The 14,367-nt window shown below is 43.8% G+C and overlaps 1 protein-coding gene across 1 annotated transcript in view; it reads left to right on the top strand.

The window, feature by feature from the left end:
* Positions 1 to 14,367, top strand: part of DHX40 (DEAH-box helicase 40) — a 112,247-nt gene that overhangs the window by 15,033 nt on the left and 82,847 nt on the right. Inside the window, exons 3-5 of the mRNA XM_083173771.1 lie at positions 1,084 to 1,229; positions 3,946 to 4,065; positions 12,480 to 12,710. Coding sequence (XP_083029897.1) covers positions 1,084 to 1,229; positions 3,946 to 4,065; positions 12,480 to 12,710 — 497 coding nt within the window. The remainder of the gene's footprint in view (positions 1 to 1,083; positions 1,230 to 3,945; positions 4,066 to 12,479; positions 12,711 to 14,367) is intronic.

The raw sequence follows: 14,367 nt of genomic DNA, 5'->3' as shown, positions 1-14,367 counted from the left end.
AACACCCACATCTTTCGATGGTCGGATGTAGAAGGTACACTCATATAAAAGTGACTTTCAAGTCACTTACATATGCGTGCATGCTTGGACGGAAATGGGCGGGCAGCTGACATCCGATGATGTCAGCTGCCCATCCCCGCGTCACGGCCTCATTACCATGAGAACATCCAGAATTTCATGGGACTCCCATGAAATTCTGGGTGTTCCCATATGGTAATGGGGCTGCCCGGCACCCCCGCCCTTCTCCGCGCCCCGCTCACTGTGTAGGGTGCGTGCACCCAGCGAACAGAATGTTCGCCGTGGGTGCACGCACTCTGCGTCTGCACATTTACTGAAGAAATCTGCAAGCGCAGACGCACAACATCGCTCCTCCGTGCAAATGCACAGAGGACCAAATAAACCAGAATAGCCCCCAAAGTTTTTGTGTACTATCCCAGGTACTGAATTTAAATGCCAATCATTTTCTTGTACATTACATACAGTATTTAGGGTACTTGTGTAGTTTCACGGCGCCCGATATATCGGCATATATATATATATCAGATGCGATATCGGCCGATCAGATGTGATTTTTGACCTGTTCATAACCCCACTATCCACTACGCATGGAGTTGATTTTATATAGTGTGGCGAGTGCAGTAATCCGCGTCCCCTCACGGGGCTCGCCACGCTTCGGGCTCCGTGGCTCGCTGCGCTCGCCACACTCTATAAAATCAACTCCATGCGTAGTGGATAGTGGGGTTATAAACAGGTCAAAAATCGCTTCGGATTGCATCCGATATATTAGCCGATATCGCATCCGATATATCGCACCCGATATATTGGGCGCCGTGAAACGACACAAGTACCGTATTTAGTGCCAGTTACTTATCATGCCCTCAGTAGTGCTGTTACAGATGTCCCCAGTAGTGCTTCCACTTTCTGGAATTTATGGTTTTCGGAATAATTTGGATAAGGGATACTCAACTGTATTTCATTTTTAATGAAGTTTGTGCACACAATTACATGCCAGCCAGTGACAGCTATTGGTAGGAATAGCAAACAAGCAAAATAAACTAATGATGATTAAAATTTAATTTGAAGGGTTTGCAGATCATGGCATGATTGGTATCACCCAGCCTCGCAGGGTAGCCACAATATCAGTGGCACAGAGGGTGGCAGAAGAAATGGATTGCTCACTGGGGAGTACAGTGGGTTACCAAGTGCGCTTTGATGACTGCACATCGCAGGTAGGAAACGATTGTTCTCCGAATCTTCTTGTAACAAGTTGTAAAGATGTGTTCTAGTTGCAGTTCTAAATAATGTTTTTCAAACTGTCTCTCTGGTACCACTTTGTAACTATATTATGTGAAATAGAATTATTGTTCAGTTTTTGACATCTAGACCTAATAAAATGATTGTAGCATATTTTATATATTAATAATTTTTTTTAATGAATACCACAAAAATATTATTTTATTTTGTTTTTTATTGTGACGTTATAAGATGTAAACAAAAAGGTGCTCTTAAGCATCTGAATTGACTGCTCTATTATTAAAGCCTTTCTGCTCACAGTCACTGTATATATGTCTGTAGCAGGCTGGCTGTAAAATAGAGGTATAATGCTGATTGCTTTACATGTGATGAGTGTAAATCTAGAGAGCACAATAAGCATACAGGAGGGGGCAGGTGCAGATATTTTGGGTAATAACTTCTGTGGGTTATATAATTCTCCTATGAAATGTACTCGATGAGGCAGCCATGTTGGGCACACTATGTAGGATTACCCTGGGTGTAGTAGGTCATGCCCAGAAGAAATGACACAAAATGTGTGTTCACAGCATTCTAACAGGAGTAGGGGCCCAACATAATCAAAAGGTCCAAATATTTTTCATCCCATCCACGAGCATACCAGATGAGGCAGCCATGTTGAATTAAGTAGGTTATACTGTTGGAGATGAGCCATACAAGGACCCAAGGTACTTATGGTAAATCTGACGTGTGTAAATTGTATGATATCTCTGTATGAGTAGAGCCACATGAAGGGTACCCGGCCTACAGAGGAACCATCTGGGGTGCACTACATAGTTGCTGCTGGCAGGAAGTACAACCAGTGGATACAGCACACAGACATAGAAAGCAGACTCCGTTATCAGCAAAGTAATACATAGTGTTAGCCTGCTTGTGGAGAGGTTGTATCTTTACGCATTCAACTTATTTGCGTAAAACTTCCCTACTAACTGCTAATATCCTGCAATCCCTAATAGACTTTGGGGGTGATTCAGATTGTTTGCAAAAGCAAACTTGATCTTTAATGGACAAAACCATGTGCACTGCAGGTGGGGCTGATGTAACATGTGCAGAGAGAGTTACATTTGGATGAGTTATTTTGCTGCCATTTAGATTTCAGTGTGAACATTTCACCCAAATGTAACTCTCACTCTGCACATGTTATATCTGCCCCACCTGCAGTGCACATGGTTTTGTCCCATGTATGTGCTGTGGAAAGTTTTGCGTTTGGCAGTGTAATGAGATTCCTTAGTTTTTTGCTTTTGTGGGCAGTAGGGTTTCACCTCTCACTGACTCAACCAGATGGAACAGTTGGTGTCTCCACGTGGAAGATGCAAAATGACAGCCACAGGCAGTTCCCTGTGCTCTGTGATTTAACCTGCTCCCATTGTCATACGCCATATGCCAATAACTGGGGTCATAGCTCGGGTCTGCATATCACAGGGATGAAGACAATGAAGGGCACGGTGGGCGGCAGGGACTGCAGCACAGTTCACAGGTGGTGGACTGCAGCTGGTGTAAACAGCAGCCAGCGGGAGCAGAGTGGTGTAGTGTCTGGGGCTAAGATTCTGCTGGGGAGCAAGAGTTTCTAGAACTGAATTGAAGGCACAGGGCAATTGGTGGAGCAGCGCACCACAGAGTTTGTATCCTTGGGGGGGGGGGGGGGGGTCTCCCTGGGTGAGATATTGAGTGGTCTAGGAAATGGTAAACTGGACCCAGGGAGAGAGCCTTCTGACACATCTGCTCAAGTCAAAACTGCCACAGAAATGCAGGATACCCCAACATGCCAAAACCAATCTCTTGACATTGCCTAGGTCTGGGGTAGCCAACCCTAGTCCTCGAGAGCTACCAACAGTGCATGTTTTGCAGGTCACCTCACAGAATCGCAAGTGAGCTAATTAGCTCCATCTGTTTATCTTTTAAAATGTGTCAGTGATTAATGAGTGCAGCTGTGCAGCAGCTAGGTTGTCTGGAAAATGTGAACTGTTGGTAGCTCTCGAGGGCTAGGGTTGGCTACCACTGGCCTAGGTGATATCACCATCGAAGAGCCCTGGAACACGATCAGTAGTCAGCGGTGATATTTGTTTCTTTTACTGTGTATCTGAATGTATAAGCGCTTCAAAGAGTGTCATTCAATCATTGTCTCCTTGTATAAAACAATGATTTAATAGAAATACTAAAAAAAAATATGTAACCGACCTTGAAATTGCAGGTATTTGTTATCTAGATACCAACTTCTTGCAAATTTCTTGTCATTTCATTATTAAAATAAAAAATAGATGCAAAACTGCAATATTTGAGTTATGGGATACATACTGTCCAGCTGTCGCGGCTGGAGGGGAGGGGTGCACAATTCCTCATTCTGCCGGTGTCTAGGTTGTGAATTCAGGGAAATTCGGCATGTTTTAAAGCCTCAATTTGCGTTTTCCTACCAAATATTTCGCCATGCAAATTTTTGGCTGATACCCCTAATGTATAGCTGATCATCGATGTTTGCATAATGGATTGCCGCTTGGAAACAGCAGAACGGGGAATCAGGCCCTAGATGTATGACCTGTGTTACAGCTCTGTGAACAACAATGTCATTGACACATTTGGAAAATAGCCCACAGAAATATATAAAAGTTTGTTTGCAACCTAAATGTAATCATATATTCTGTATATATATTTCCATAGAAAACTGAGATGATGTACCTGACGGATGGCTGCTTGCTGAGACACACTCTGACTGATCCCAACCTTATTAAATTCAGCACCATCGTTTTAGATGAAGCCCATGAACGAAGTTTAAGCACTGTAAGTAAATATTCGGTGTACAATAAGTTGGACAGGAAATTATGCTTAACCCTTTAGGCAGTATTCAATGAGGATTTTCGGCACGTGCAGCGAATCCTGTTTAGGATTTGCTGCACAGTCGCCGTGTTCTGAAGGGCTGGAGCATTCGCTGCCACTCCTCCCGGTCACTGTATTCAATGGAGCAGGGGCTCGCTGCCCCTGATGGCGAATTTTTACCCTATGGCGAACACCGCAGGGAGCAGGGGGGGGCGGCAGGCAAGGAGATGGAAGCCTCCCTGCCTGCGCCGGACACTGTGGGGCAGAAGCAGGGGACTGGGGTAGGGAGCCGCTGGCAGGGGACTGGGGTAGGGAGCCGCTGCACTGCTTCCGCTCGGAGTAGTGAGCGGCTCTCTGCTGGCTCTTATGTGTTAAAAAAAAATATATGTGTGTGTATATGTATATGTATATATATATATATATATATATATATATATATATATATATATATATATATATATATATATATATATATATATATATATATATATATATATATATATATATATATATATATATGTACTGGATTCAGTATTGAATCCCGGCGTTCAGAATCCCGACGCCGGAATCCCGACAGCCGAAATGCCGACAAGGGGGGGACGTGGATCGCCCCCCCTTGCGGGCTCGCTACGCTCGCCACGCAGCGGGCCCGGTGCCTCGCTACGCTCGGCACACTAATTTATTCTCCCTCTAGGGGTGTCGTGGACACCCCAGGAGGGAGAAAGTGTCAGCATTTCGGATTCTGAACGCCGGGATCCCGACCGCCGGGATCTTAACTGCATCCTATATATATATATATATATATATATATATATATATATATATATATATATATATATATATATATATATATATATATATATATATATATATATATATATATATATATATATATATATATATACACAACAGATGCGGGCACTCCAAACGACCTCCAATATAATACAGTATACAGCTGGTTAATTGCGGTGCCCGCCAATACGCAGTACTGAGACTGCTGAATATAGTGTCCAGGGGGATGGCGGCACTCACTTATACGTATACGTGAGTGCCGCCATCCCCCTGGACACTATATATATATATATATATATATATATATATATATATATATATATATATATATATATATTATATTCATGTGCAGTAAGTACATGAAAACAAATAGCATGCCCCTTCACAGAAAAAAAATACTGACTTTTTTTTTTTTTACACCAAATAATAAAAAAAACACCTTTATTTTAAAAGATCACAGTTCAGTTCACCGTAAAAAAATGGTGATTGCTTCATTGTGACACACATGGTGACACACAAATCACTTAGAAAGCAATTCGCCATCTGCTCATTGAACACACTCATGGCGAATCACATTGAAGAACCACAGCTAATTACGGCAACTATCAGACGGCGAATTGCCCGTCATTCACTGTTCGCCGTCAGTGACTAGTGCATGTTGAATAGGGCGAATCAGTTTTTCAGTAAAAAGTTTCGCCTTAGAGCACGAAAATAGCACACATTCGCCGTAGAACATGGCAAATCAGCCTCATTGAATACTGTCCTTTGGGTGCCAATGTTGCTGTGAGAGATTTCCTATGCTATTAATGACATATATGTTTTACTGAAATCCTCTCAGTTGCAGGCAATGGAATCTATGCACAATATTTATTTTGGTTATAAGTATAGACTAGAAATGCCTACAAATCCAAATACTTCAGACTGACATTTAAGTGTTGTGGATGCTGGTCTTATGGTCTGAGGCTGCATGACTAAAAATGGCTTTATCAGTTTACAGTTGTTTGAGTAATAATCAACACAAAATGTAAAAGGTTTTTAATGAAATGTGACGATTGAAAAAAAAAAAAAAAACTGTGAAGAACATGTGTTTTTCATCAAGGCTGTGAACACAAGTACTCCTCTTATTTGCTGAGGGACATTTGTTCTCCAAGGAGCCGTGTATTGAGATGCCCTCATAATCCCTTAATTTTAATCCCATTAAGCATGTGTCCAATTCCTTTCCTAGTATAAGAGATGTCAAAATGTTTCATGAGGTATTTTTTTTTAAAGTTTTCTGATTTACGTTGTGATGGCAATTTTTATTAAATGATCTTTTTATTAAATGATATTCTCACCCAAAATGCAAAATAATTAATTCATAACTGGCATGTACTAGGGTTGTGTGGTAAAAAATAAATAAATACTAGGTGCCCCACCACAGTAGTTCTGATGTTAGTGTAGCAAACAGCAGATGGTGGCTGTTTTTGTGGCCAAGGCTGGTCATGTAGTTAACGCAGCAGTGCCCATTTACTGGTACAACAACCAATTCTTACCTCAAGTGCTGGAAGACATTTCCAGGTGCCATCCTAGAATTTACGCATTTAATGCCCTTCTCCATAATAACAGTGCAAAAAAGTGGTAGATTTTCTGGCCCATGAACGCCTCTAGAAGCTTGGTCATCCAATATAGCCAGACCTGGCCCCCAGCATACTGTTCATGTTCCCAGAAATAATGCGTAGAATGTGTGAGATTAATTTTGAGTTACCAGAAGCTGCAGTGGAGACCTTCATCCAGCACGTAGAAGACCTACATGTACCTACTTCAGACTGGTCCAGCTGTTTCACCAAGTGTGAGCGCATGTAACTTTGCTTAGACGACTCTGGCGAAAACTTGGAACAAACTGTAATGTTCCTTTTTGTAAATATAATGCTTTTTGTGCATACAGAAATTTATTGCGCAACACACGTACCAACTAATAATGAATAATTACCGATAAATCCTGATCAGCATTTTTATGGACTCATTTCAATTCTTGAGAACCCCTATGAAAATCACTTCTGCTAAATGGGTAGAAATTTTGTTTCCTACACAGTCAGCTATTTAATGCACTATTAATGGTGGTTTCAAAGGTTCCTCATCCTAATAATTATGGAAAATTATATTCCGAAAGAACAAAAAAAGGGTAATTTTAGTTTAGTCAGTGAAATGATGAATTTAAACTCACTTCAATTTCTTCACCATTTATGTAGCACAAACACATATTCTGCAGTGATTTTACAGAGAATGTTTAGCAATTCACACCAATTTATGCCCCAGTAAAATAAATGCTCTATATTGCCGACCACATAACACAATAGGTTTAATCTATCGATCTAATTCATTAACCTGCCAGTGTATATTTTTGTTGTTGTAGGAGATAACCAGAGATACTAGAGGAACCCCCCACACCAGCACAGTTATGGTGCACACACAATTTCAGGGCATCTGGCTAGATCGCTTAGAAAATGCCACTACATCGCTACGTGTGTAGGGGCCATAGCAATATAGAACACTGGCCCTGACAGTTGGCTAAGCACACCATGCTGACACATCGCTGTGCAGAGATGTGTGCTGAGCAATCTTCTTGAGTGATCTACATTGCTCAGATCACTCAGCTATGTTGCCCCATGTTTAGGCCCTTAAGATTTTCCTTGAACTCCGAAATACCTGATTTTACGAATGCTCCCAAGCACCTGAACTCTACCTACACGCCCAAACACCCTAATCCATGAGCATCCAAACACCTGAGCGCCCAAACTCTGCTGAGTGCACAAACGCGCCTGACCACCCGATCACGGGAAGTCTGCTCAACACTCCCGAATCCCTTACCTCCGAAACACCCCCGAACACCTGAATCACTGAGCGTTTAAAATCACCCAAGCCCAAATACCCCACTGCGCAAATGCTCCCAAGTGCCTGAATATGTGAGCATTCAAACACACCTGAGCAACTGAGCACCCAAACTCCCAAATACCTGAGAGCTGCATATTCTGATCTTCCCTGCAGCAGGTAATATCAAAAGATCCAGCTAAAGATACGGGACCTTGGGGGGGAATCTAACCCAGGACCTCATTGCTATAAGGCAGTAATTCTAACCATTACATCAACTGTAAAGCTGTAATAACCACAGGAAAATAATTCCTACACACATTGTTTTGCTGTTTGCCAGAGACACTGGCGTAAATACCGATGATGCATGGAGATGTAGCTGCTATCGGGCCTGAGCTGTTTCCAGGGCCTGGCTGTTCCAAAACACCGGGTTCTGCTTCAACTCACTTGCCGGAGAAAGTGGCCGTTTGTTTAAAGTGCACCTGCAGCAGCCATCATGCCCGCCCACTGCAGCTGCAGCGATTTTACGGGCAGTGGACAACTTTCCATAGCATGACGCTATGGAAAGCCATCCACTCTGTTGCTCATCTGCTGGTGATACCAGCAGATGAGCGTCCGGGCCAGCAATGATGCAGGAACGCGCATCAACGCTCACTGCTCATCGCTGCCCCATACACACTGGGTGGCTTTCGAGCTGAAAGCAGCTCAGATGACTAAACTGAGCTGCTTTCAGCTCAATGTCACCCAGTGTGTATAGACCTGTACAGATCAATTACTATACTGATATATATATATACAGGAGATGAACAGGAGGGAAACAGGAGAACAAAGAACACTTCGTCCTCCATCTGCAACCCCAGCAATCAACATACTGCAGTGAGTTACCTGCCTCATCATCACCTACAGTCTGCACAACCTGGACACTGATCTCCATGCTGAACTAAATGCTGTCACACACTGCCTCTGTCTCACTTATACATTAACTATACTTCCTGTAGGCTCTCCACACTTCCAGTACATCATCTTCTCACTACTCATTCTAGGCCACTCCAATCTCACTCTATATCACTACTCTGACCAACTTTACACAGAAATATGGCTCCTAGATCCAGTCCCATACCAGTCCTTGCTGCCAGGTCTCGCCCCCTCTCAACTTCCACACCTTTCACACGCACCCACAACCCACACAACCTAATTACTATCTCACCTGTCCCCTCCCTTCCTTTCTCCTGTGCTCTCTGGAATGCTAGATCAGTCTGCAACAAGCTCCCAATTATCCACGACCTCTTTATCTCCCACTTTTTTAACCTTCTTGCCATCACTGAAACCTGGCTGTCCGCATCTGACACTACCTCCCCTGCTGCCCTCTCTTATGGAGGCCTCTCCTTCACACACTCGGTCAGACCGGATGGCCGCCAGGGTGGAGGAGTGGGCATCCTCCTCTCCCCCAACTGCACCTTCCGCGCCATCCCACCTGAGCCCTCCCTCACATTCTCCACCTTTGAGGTACACACTATCCGCCTCTTCTACCCCATTCACCTCCTTGTGGCTGTAATCTACCGCTCCCCTGGCCCCTGCTCCCCTTTCCTTGATAACTTTGCTGCGTGGCTTCCACACTTTCTTGCCTCTGACCTCCCCTCTATCATCCTCGGTGACTTTAACATTCCTATTGACATCAATAATGCTGCCTCCTCTAACCTTCTTGACCTTACCACCTCCTTTGGACTTTCTCAATGGACCTCCACCCCCACTCATAATCTCGGACACTCCCTTGACCTAGTCTTCACCCACCATTGTAATCTCTCTGATTTCTCTAATTCTTCCTTCCCACTCTCTGACCACAATCTGCTCTCTTTCACCCTCTCATCCTCCACTCTCCCCTCATTGCCCAGACCCACAGTCACCAGACGTAACCTCGGATCTCTTGACCCCACTGTCCTGTCTTCCCTGGAGACTTTCCTCTCTCCTCTCTCAACCATGACTTGCCCCAACCAGGCTGCCTCTTTCTATTATTCTTCTCTCACCTCTGCTCTCGACTCTGTAGCCCCCCTCCACACTGTTCCCCTTCGACGCTCTAAACCACAACCCTGGCACAACAAAATAACTAGATTCTTGCAAAAATGTGCACGCTCTGCTGAACGCCTCTGGAGAAAATCTCACTCTCTGGAAGACTTCCTCCATTTCAAGTTTATTCTCTCCTCCTACAGCGCTGCTCTCTCCTATACCAAACAATCTTTCTTCAAATCTCTCATCTCTTCCCATTCCTCCAATCCCCAACGTCTCTTTGATACTTTCAACACTCTACTTCGCCCTGCACCACCCCTCCTCCCTTCATCCCTCACTGCCACTGACTTTGCCTCCTTCTTCCTCTCTAAAATTGAGGTAATCCGACATGATATCTCCTTCCATACCCCCTCTGCAGCCCACCCACCCCAATCATCCTCCCCTACCAACTACCCCACTCTGTCATCCTTCTGCCCTACTACAGCTGAGGAAGTCCGCTTACTCATCTCATCCTCTCCCCCCTCTACCTGTCCCTTGGACCCTCTCCCCTCCCGTCTCCTCAGTTCCCTCTCCCCCACTGGCTGCTCCCACCTTGCTCACCTCTTTAACCTATCTCTTTCTACTGGCATCTTTCCCTCACCCTTCAAACACGCTCTGGTCTCGCCTATTCTTAAAAAACCTAACCTGGACCCTTTATCTCCCACAAGCTACCGCCCTATCTCTCTTCTCCCATTTGCCTCTAAAATACTAGAACCGCTGGTTTACAGGCGTCTCACAAGCTACCTGTCTGACCACTCCATCCTAGATCCCCTTCAATCTGGCTTTCGCCCACTTCACTCCACTGAGACTGCCCTAGTGAAAGTCACCAATGACCTGCTGTCAGCCAAATCCAAGGGTCACTTCTCCCTGCTTATCCTTTTGGACCTATCTGCTGCCTTTGACACTGTGGATCACCCTCTCCTCCTCCACACACTCCAAAACATTGGCCTCTCTGGCACAGTCTTCAACTGGTTTTCCTCTTACCTCTTCAACCGTTCCTTCTCAGTCTCTGCCTCTGGCTCTACCTCACCACCTTCTATCCTTCCTGTTGGGGTCCCTCAGGGTTCCGTCCTTGGCCCCATTCTGTTCTCTCTGTACACCTCCTCTCTGGGTGCACTCATTAACTCCTTTGGCTTCCAATATCACCTCTATGCAGATGACACCCAAATCTACCTCTCCTCTCCTGATCTGTCCCCCACTGTTTTCTCTCAAGTTTCCAACTGCCTCGCTGCCATCTCTACCTGGATGTCTGAGCGATTTCTGAAGCTGAATATGGACAAAACCGAACTTATTATCTTTCCCCCACCCAGAGCTATGCCCCCTACTAATATCTCTATCACTGTTAACAACACCATCATCTCCCCTGTTCCCCAACTCCGCTGCCTGGGTGTCACACTTGACTCCTCCCTCTCCTTTGCACCCCACATCCAAGCCCTGGCCCATTCTTGCCGGTTCCAGTTACGCAACATTGCTCGCATCAGGCCCTTTCTCTCACAGAGTGCAACTAAGCTGATCATACACTCATTAGTCATCTCACGGCTTGACTACTGTAATGCTCTTCTCACTGGCCTCGCTCAATCCCAACTAGCTCCTCTCCAATCTGTCCTCAATGCTGCAGCCAGGCTTATCTTCCTCTCCCGCCGCTCTAACTCTGCTAATCCCCTTCAACAAAATCTGCACTGGCTTCCATTCCCCTACAGAATCCTCTTCAAACACCTCACACTCACATACAGGGCCATCTCTAATTCCATTGCTCCATATATCTCTAACCTCATCTCCATTCATACACCCTCCCGCCCTCTACGGTCAGCTGACGACTGTCGTCTCTCCTCCACCCTGATCACTGCTTCCCATGCTAGAGTACAGGACTTTGCCCGTGCTGCACCCCTTCAGTGGAACGCACTCCCTCGCTCCATTAGACTCTCCCCGACCTTGCAAAGCTTCAAACGGGCACTGAAAACTCACCTATTCATCAAAGCGTACCCTTCCACTGCATAAACCAGCTGGTTCTCCGACCCCTTGCCTGTTTCCTGTTTACATCCTGCTATCTAACCACCACCCCCTCGCTTGCACCTCTTGTAATCTGTCTGTCTCCCCTTCCTACTAGATTGTAAGCTCCTCCGAGTAGGGCTCTCTTCCCTCCTGTTGTCAAAGCCCACTTCTCTTCACATTTCACTCACAGCTCTCCTTTACTCCAACACTCAGTGACCATCTTCATACTCATCTCCATCATTGGCCTCAAGCCTCTAGTTGTATGTTGATTGGGTCCTCACTACTTACATTTAAGCTGTAATGTGTATTGAACTGTGGTGCTCTTTATTTGTACTGTATTTTTGTTATTTATTCAATGTTATGCCAAGTTTTGTCTCCCTGTATTGTTCCTTTGTACGGCGCTGCGAAACACTTGTGGCGCCTTATAAATAAAATTATAATAATAATAATAATAATACTGAATATACACACTGTGCTGCACAAACCCATGAAGTTTAAAACTATTATGTCAAAGAAATTAGTTCAATATTATTCTCTCTCTCTCTATCTATCTATCTATCTATCTATCTATATATATATATATATATATATATATATATACATATATATATATATATATATATATATATATATATATATATATATATATATATATATTACAGTATATAACTTTGCAAGTGATTCTTAGTTTCTCTTTTATCAAGGATATTTTATTTGGTCTTCTGAGAAAGCAGTTTCTGAAGTCACGTTCTACAGCAAGGAAGCACCCTCTCCGAGTTATAGTGATGTCTGCTACTCTGGACATTGATCGACTCTCTGAATTCTTTGGCAATTGTCCAGTAGTCACAATCCCAGGGAAGATCTTTCCAGTCTCTGTGAAATTCCACAACTTGATTGGTCCAAGAGACAAAGACAGCAGTGCTTATGTTACGGAGGTATGTGCTGCATTTGTGCACCAGATTAACTGGTAATACTAAATTAATGTCCCCCTCAGGACGTCCTGAAGTTATTTACTGTTTATAATACTGTATATTAGAAAAATATCTGCAACCTGTGCTTGTCTCAAAGATTAAGCCATGCACGTGTAAGTACACACGGCCGGTACAGTGAAACTGCGAATGGCTTATTAAATCAATTATGGTTCCTTTGATCGCTCGACCCCGTTACTTGGATAACTGTAGTAATTCTAGAGCTAATACATGCTGACGAGCGCTGACCCCCAGGGATGCGTGCATTTATCAGTGGTGTAATGAGGAGGCCGGAGCCAGGGAGGACCAATATTCGTTTTTCCATCTGATTGAACATTTCATTCCATACTCATCTCTGGTGAGGAGGATTGTAATGTTATATGTTGGTTCCACCTGGTAAAGGCTCCTGTTTTTACTATTTTATCCTGTTTTGGATTTTATATGCTTGTGGAAATAAATTTCTGGAAGAAAATCCTGGCATCCTGGTTCGGGGGAATCTTTGCTCCAAAGAAACTGTTACGGGAACATAGGGACCAGCACCCAGGTCAGTAACACCAGTCATTGGCTTCTGGAGTGATAGATGACCATTGAATAATACCCCTTTTAGAAATACTACCTGGGAATTACCCTGCATTTTGACTGCTGGGTCATTTTCCCGGGTGCAGCCTGCACCCATTCACACTTATAGCAGCAAATTACCGGGTGAAGCAGTTCTACCCAGTAATTTGCTGAAAAACCTGGGTTTTTCTTATGTCTGAAAGGGTCAACCCGGGTCTTAAATCCCGGGTCCTCAACCCAGGTAAAAATAAGGGTCGGAGACCTGGGTTTTAACACCGGGGTTGACCCTTTCAGACATACCAAAATCCCGGGTTGATGCGTGTTCATGTGCAAAAACCTGGGATTTTGCCGTATGTCTGCATGGGGTATAAGAGGCTAAAGAAATAAAGAAAACGCTATGTGTACATAGGGACCCATCACTAAGGTCTGTGTGGTCCAGTTTGTTTCTACGTGAACCCTTAGAAAAAACTCTGTGGATGTCAAGGAGGACCGAGCATAAAGAAGGAAAAGTACTCTCTTTTGTTTGGGGGCACTCTTTTAAATTGTCAAAATATATTTCAAGTTTTTTTGGGATAAAATGTAACTTTTAATGGTTCTATTAAAATAATTTTGACAGACAGACAAACAGCATTAAACATTGAAAGTAAACTGTTGAGTAATAATAATTTTATAGAATCAATTTGTATTCAACTGTTATTATAGACCACACTGGTTGTCTGATAGGAGAACACAGTGATCAGACAGTAACGGCTTATATTTGAATGTCAGCCTGTGTCTGAGTCAAGGTTTACTGTGCCTATCTTTGTGGTGGGGAAGTCGGATAGCGAAATATAATTCACAGTTTGTAAGACCAGGAAGAAATTGTTCTACACTGGTGCAGTCCGGGTATTTTCAAAAATGACATAAGCAGTGTTGCTAAATAAATATGTATTATAAATTTATAATTTTTGCAACTGCTGCTTTTATGACCGTTAAAGACACAGAACCGTGACTTGGTATTTTGTTGCAAAGGTAACCGCTAGGAAAGGGGGTGTCAGATATAGATATGCGTACAGGAAAAAGTGAC

This window comes from Crinia signifera, chromosome 2 (assembly GCF_055691185.1).
Source record: "Crinia signifera chromosome 2, ASM5569118v1, whole genome shotgun sequence".
In the NCBI taxonomy this organism is placed as follows: domain Eukaryota; kingdom Metazoa; phylum Chordata; class Amphibia; order Anura; family Myobatrachidae; genus Crinia; species Crinia signifera.
Note: the sequence above shows the minus strand (reverse complement) of the source record. Positions and strands in the feature narration are given on the sequence as shown.